The sequence below is a fragment of the Phytophthora infestans genome, genomic scaffold (genome assembly GCF_000142945.1).
Source record: "Phytophthora infestans T30-4 supercont1.16 genomic scaffold, whole genome shotgun sequence".
Classification (NCBI taxonomy): Eukaryota; Oomycota; class Peronosporomycetes; order Peronosporales; family Peronosporaceae; genus Phytophthora; species Phytophthora infestans.
In genome coordinates this window covers 2,478,056-2,484,620 of record NW_003303743.1, presented here as the reverse complement: position 1 = coordinate 2,484,620, position 6,565 = coordinate 2,478,056, and the positions used below count along the sequence as shown (strand labels likewise).

The following is a 6,565-nucleotide window of genomic DNA, read 5'->3' as shown; positions in this document are numbered from 1 at the left end:
TGATCGGGCGTACGACCGGCAGATTCTTAGCCTTGGCGGAAGAGTCAGAGCTCTCGTCGGAGTCTTCATCGTCGGAGCCGGACGGTGGCTTGAGGTCGTCGTCGCTCTCGTCGTAGTCCACAGCGTCGGAGTCGATTTGGGCGACATCTGCCGGCTTGAACTTCGGCGGGTCGTCCACGTCGGACATGTCGCTCCCGCTTTCTTCACTTTCGTCGTCGGAGATGCCATCGAATTCAGGCTTGGTCACGAAGCCGAGGAGGTGCTTGCCATCGAGGGCTGCGCACACGCGGGTCTTCCACACGTCGAAGTTGTCGGTGCCGACAAGTCGGGGAAAGTCGTCGCTTGAGGCGTGGCTTGGGCTCATAACCTATGGCATGTATCGTAGAGAGCGTAAGAGTACTTGATGAAAATACGAGAACAGAAAAAGTGATTTTAGAGGAGCGAGCAGCGGTGGTGTGCTATGCCGCTGCAAGAATGGCTGGTGGTGCGATAATTAAACTGCCTCCTGGTATACCTAAAAGTGAGCTACAGAGGTATTTGTGTAGGGAGGTTTGTTGTGCTCTGTTTTGTGAAGTGCTATACACTAACAGCCTACATCGCGTAGGTGGAGAAGCGTTTCTATATGTAGCCGCAATTACATGTATACATAATAATATTATGTCATAATGCTAAAATGTCATAATATTTTTTTGAAGGCCTCCAGTGTTACTAATTTCAGCTTCATGTCAGGAATACTTAAGTTTTAAGCCAATCAAAACACAGAATCGATGTTGCTAAGTTGTGCTATATTTTGTAGTCACCACACGTTGCTGGCTGCTGCTATTTGATTGGCTTGCTAATTGCGCTTAGCAAAAAATATCACATGTATGATAAATCATACTTCAAGTAGTACGCAGGCATGTACCGGTATCTTCCGATTGTTAGGGGAGTAGGAGAATGTGTCTTTTTCTCGAAGAAACAAAAACTTTTGTGTGTGTTTTTTGTCATTTTACACTATTTCTATGGTCTGGATCCGGACCTTGATCAGATTTTATCCTTTTGTATCTACACTAATCACAATTGGGACAAAATATATTCTGGTCTAGCTAGACCCTGACCAATTCGGTAATAGACCCTTGAAATATGTAACCGTACTTACGTAGACCTCACATTAGCGAAGGTGATTTTGGTTCGGGTTCGGAGTCCGGAAAGCTCAGTCTCCAGAAGTCATCCGGTGTCTGGTACGGCTCGAACCTTGCTCGATGACGTGAGCATTTGTTCTTGTGCGCCGCAGCGTCTACCGCACCAAGTGCGCCTAGTGCATCATAATACTTCTTGCACTCCATGCAGTCGTGTCCTGGCAGCGCCTTCCTCTCTTCCCGATTACGCACCACCTCAACATACGCAAAACCCTTCCGCTTGTCTGTGGTCTGCCCTGTCCGCACGTTCTCCTTGTTGGCACCTGAATTTGTCAGCTCCAGTGTCTTCTCCCATTTGGGTTTCTTAAACATCCTCCGCTTCTCCTCGGCCCATGTGGCAGCCAGTGCGCCACTTCTTCTCTTTACTGCAAGCTTGAATATTGTTTTCTTCTCTTCTTTTGCCTCCTGAACCTCCTGCTTCTCTAGAGCTGGTGCAGGAGCTTCTCTAATAGTTTCTAACCCCGATACATCGCTTGTCTTCTTCTTCATCCACGTCGAAGTTGCCTCTTTAGGTTTGACAATAGTCGTAGTGGTTTTGGTATTGTTACTTGTTTTGTCAATTGTTGTGGCAGTTTGCTGGTTCTTCGAAGAGGAGGTCTGTGCGGTGCGGAGCGCGTGCTGGTACCTGTCAAGCAGCTTCTGCTGCTCCTTGAGCGTCTTCTGCAGCAGTTTGAAGCGCTTAGCGAGGGTCGCGGCCTCCTCTTCCTGCCTACGGATCGTCGCCAGCAACACCTCCTTCTCGTCCGGCCACTCCATACTCAAAGGAAGTCAAAACTGGACGCGCGCAAAAAAGGTTGTCTTTACAAAAGAATACCGTGTTACACCAATTTCACACCAACATAGTGCTGAGTCTATGTGGAAGAAAATGGCCCGGATGGGACTGTCATTGAGACCATGTGGCTGCAATCTCCCTGACCTCGCACTACGCAACAACATAATCAACTACATATATTTTTTCTAAAGAAAAACACCATGGGTTCCGAGACCACAGCATTTTTTTTTCACCCGTCTCCATTCTTTTAAGGTGCGTATAGCAGTGAATTGACGATTTTAGCCTCGCTGGTCGCACCTACAGTTGGCCAGTCTACCCGCCGCCTTTTCGACAAAACAATCACTCCCGCCCTGTTTTAGTTCACTCGTAGGCCGGATCTCGTGCACAACGCAACAACCTTTTTGCGGCCCAATCCAGCCAGTGTATCACTTCAGTAAATTCTCGTTGACGGTCGGAAGAAACGATTGTCATGCGCTTCGACGGCCTGCGCACGCGCAGCGCCAGCGCGCGGCCCTCGCCCAAGCCCGCGGCGTCTGACGTGCGTCCGAACCGCGGACACAGCGTCATGCCGCCGGCCACGATGCCTATCCCGCACACCATGACGCGTAATATGTCGCGTCCGGCGCCGTCTCCGTCCGTGGCTTCGGCCAAGTCCCATTCAGAGCCGACGCTGCCTCCGGTGGACGAGCTCTTCCCTCGGCCAGATCTGGAGCCGCGTATGAAGAAGCATCTCGTGCGTGTGGCCAATGAGACGTCTAATGCTCTGATCAAAGACACATTGGCTCAGGACGAGCCGGGCAGCGTGCTGTGGCGTCCGGCACAGCGGCCTCGAGGCGCGCCGGGCAATATCCACGTGCTGCGTGGCGCTGCTCAAGACGTTAGTGAAGCCAAAGACGCCACGTGCGTACGAGCCATCAGCGACGACGTCCACGCGAGTATCGAGGAATTCGCGCTCTTGTTCAAACTGGACTCGAGTCGGGAAGCTGCGGACCATTTGTTGCTGTTCAACGCCGACTTGGTGCAACACTCTACGCTGTATACACTCGTATCTCCTTCCGGGCAACAACCACGTCGATATGTGGGCGTGAAATGGGCTCTAGTGGCATCTCCGTCCAGGTTCTTTAGGAACCGAGACTTCTGCTACTTGGAGTGTCAAAAAGAGTTTACAGATGCAAGAGGGAGACGCGGATGGGTTCGATCGCTGCATTCATTAAAGCTTCCTTGCTGTCCGTCATTAGAGAAGGAGCACGGGGTTGTACGTGCCAGTATCTATCGATCTGGCCTTACAGCAGTGGAGACGGACGAACCAGGCGTGCTCAGTGTGACGTACACCATGGAGTTGGACTTGAAAGGTAAAATGGCATTGGAATTACTGCAGCCTACATTCTTAGCGCAACGGGTTGCAGCTCTGGCAACAGTAGACAAGCTGTTGCAGCAACAGCGACTAAGTAGCAGCCCCTTACTAGGCGATCTGGATATCCCAGCGAGGAAACGCACACGTGGCAGTTGCAACTTGTGTTTCCGTGAGTTTGTGACTGCTGGGGGCCTCCGAGACACACTGGCCTCGATTACCAACATGTCGACCAAGTCTAAGCGCTACGTGTGCCGTAAATGTGGCGAGGGTGTGTGTCGACGATGCAGCGACGACTGGTGGCTTGACGTTCCAGTTGTAGGACGCACCAAGGTTCGTATCTGCACTGTGTGCTCCGCAGAAGCCAAGCAGTCGCACATTTCAGCACACACGACGCGTGCCGGCACGTGTCCGGTAAGAGGACACGGCAAGGAGCCGGTAACGGAAGTGGAAGGTGTCACGCATCCTGGTTTACTGGAGCCACCGCAACACGAACGGAGACGCTCGTTATCGATGCTGGACCGACCGAGCGACGCGGCATCTTTTTTTGCGCAACAAGATGAGATCAAACGCGACTTGGAGGTGCGTGCCACTGAGCTAAGTCGACGTGTTCAGCTATGGGACGAGATGCAGGTGTACGACCGCGACTCCGGTATCGTGCTAGACGAGCAGGAATTGGCACAGAAATTGTTTTTACGTGAGGAACTTGAACGCGAAAAGAAGCGTGAGAAGGAGCAGGCTAGAAGTCGTATTCCTTCTTCCCGAGTGGCGGAGCAGCAAGAAAAGGAAGAACCGGAGGCGGAAGTGATGCCTCAACACCCCCAGACTCGCAGTGTGTCCACGAGTGAGAAAGCCGGACGTCAACCGATCGATCGGTTCCCTTCGTTTATGTCGTCGGAGCTCAGTAGTAACCAGGAGCCCAGCGACAACGAAGGCGAGGAGGCTGTCCGTCTCACAGCTGAAGCTGGCGCGCGACTGTCGTCTGACTACCGCGACAGTGACTTGACGGACTATGAAGAGCACACGATCGATGGCTTGGGGGAGATCCGCACTACCACGGACCTCACGCGTTGGTGGCAAGACCAACAACGCGCAAGTGAGACTGGTGAACAGCCAGGTACCCTACCGCAAGGACCTCTGTCTCCTGTGGCGTCTCCGAGGAAGGCAAAGCGTCGTGCCAGTGATGATGAGAAGAACAAGACGCATCCAGGCCAGAAACCTCGGGCCTCAGTGGCCGCTGCATCAGTGAAGAAGCAGGAAATGGTTGATTTGTTTAACCACTGGAAGCGGGAGTCTACGAACGAGATGTCTCAGCACCAGAGACACAATTTTCATTCCGAGCAGATGCAGGAGTTCGAAGAGCAGGCTCGTTATCAGGAGGAACAGGCACGTCGTCGTCAGCAGTCCGACTTTGAGGAAATGGCGCAGTATCAAGAGGAGCAAGCTCGTCGTCGACAACAGTCTCTTGAGTCGCCGGTTCGTCGATCCGAGTCCGTTAAACAGCGTGAACCTCAACCTGCTGCGTCGGTGCTGCAACAGATCCAGCAACGCCAAAAGGAGCTGGAGAACCTGCGTCGCCACCGTCAACAACCGCGTGATGACGAGCCACCAAGCAGCCAGTTTTCAGTCGACTCGCAATCGTCTATAGCGGTTAAGGAGCGGTATCTCCAGGAACAGCGACAGCAGCAGCTGGATACCGCTGCAGAACGCAAGAAACAAGATCGTCTACGTGCGAATAAAGCGCTGGATCAAACTGCCGGCGAGGATGTAGAGTTAATGGAAACGTCTCAAGGTGAGTGGGTCCCGGCGCGAGCCAGCAAGGAGACCGACGTTGCGTCGGTGGTGAGCTCACCCCGACACGGACCGGGGTTCTGTGACCACTGCGGATGTCCCGAGTATATGGAGAACGGAACCGTGAAACCTAGTTGCAAGTGCAACACCGTTGCGACTCCTACGAAGGCTGCCGGCACTGTTCTATTCGACGGCAAATGGATCAGCAGCCCCACGCCTCAGGAATCGTAAGGCGTACTGTAGTTAAGACAGTGTGTATGTCGTCGACCTACCGGGCGACTGCATGTAGATAGTCCCCAGTCTGTTGGTACCAAGTAAAATATCTGTTGTCCAAGTGAAAAAATCGAAGAAGCAATCTCTCGGTGTAGTTAGACGTCATGGTGCATGTACCTTCAACGTCCTGACGTGCCTTCCCGTTGGGAATGTCAATCCGACACGGAACTTTTTTTCGAGGAGGCTGTCGCTACGATACCTCGGTCGATGACTTGGCCAACGCGAGCCAGTCACTGCAATTGGCGACCCACAACACCCCGAATCCAACACATTCTCGGTGTCGTTGTTGACGAGCGGTCGAGTCGTCAATGACGACTCGACCGACTCTGCGAGACATTCTCGTCCACTGGACGACGACGTCCAGAGCCAACCTCCCAAGGACAATCATGTCCGCTCACGGTGATGTTACAGTATGTATTAGTACAAGTTGCTTGTTGGTCCATTACACGCGCATGCATCGCTCCCAGCGTCTGGATCACTACGATGGACATCATCGCCGCCGCAGACAGGAAATGGGCTATCTGCTGTGCCAAATCGCAAAAACTGTCAATTGCGATACAGTAGCCCCCCCCCCCAGCAAAATAGGCATTTGATGATGACGTTGAGAACCATTTTGCCGTGCCCAGGCGGCGATGCCATCATCGATGGTGGTCAAGGTAGAATCGGCTATGCCGCCTGACCTGAAGGGAAGTCGACCATAGTACAACCTTTGCGCGCAGATAATACTCCTGCAGGAACATTGCCTTCTACAATTCTTGAGGTACTGGTACATGTACTTGAGACTCCCAAATTTTGGTCCCAACGACCTTTTTACGACGCTTTAGTATTTTTCAAAACAGATTACCCGAGTATTGTATGCTGGACAGGTGTGGCATTCCTCATTTGATGAAATTATTCATTAATGCCATCTATAGGTTGAAAAGCGCATTCGAAGCGACATTGACACGGAGGGGATGGGCAATTCCGACCCGACTCTGGTGCCTCAACATTTCATTGTGCACGTCCAGGCAACTCCACAGCGAGAACGTCAGAGACTGCGCTCGCTTCTTATAACAGCAGGCCGTCACCGCCGCGCCGACCTCAACGCAACGGAGCTCGACTGGCGGTCAAAGTGTGGTTGTGTTGCCGGTCAACAAGCTCCGTCGCTCCAGCCAACTCTGTCGCCTTCCGTGCAACTGGCTCTTTGCATCGCGCGCAAGA

At 52.7% G+C, this 6,565-nt stretch overlaps 2 protein-coding genes across 2 annotated transcripts; one reads left to right on the top strand and one right to left on the bottom strand.

Annotated features, from left to right (window-relative positions):
- Window positions 1–1,145: 1,145 nt before the first annotated feature.
- PITG_09036 (uncharacterized protein) lies at window positions 1,146–1,934 on the bottom strand (the record flags this gene model as incomplete). The annotated part of the gene is made up of 1 exon (XM_002903013.1): window positions 1,146–1,934. One exon carries the CDS (start codon window positions 1,932–1,934, stop codon window positions 1,146–1,148), a length of 789 nt encoding a protein of 262 aa, XP_002903059.1.
- A 485-nt stretch (window positions 1,935–2,419) lies between these two features.
- On the top strand, window positions 2,420–5,323 carry PITG_09035 (uncharacterized protein; the record flags this gene model as incomplete). The annotated part of the gene is made up of 5 exons (XM_002903012.1): window positions 2,420–2,587; window positions 2,639–3,936; window positions 4,048–4,066; window positions 4,151–4,406; window positions 4,533–5,323. The coding sequence occupies 5 exons, from the start codon at window positions 2,420–2,422 to the stop codon at window positions 5,321–5,323; spliced, it is 2,532 nt and encodes an 843-aa protein (XP_002903058.1).
- Between the last annotated feature and the right edge of the window lie 1,242 nt (window positions 5,324–6,565).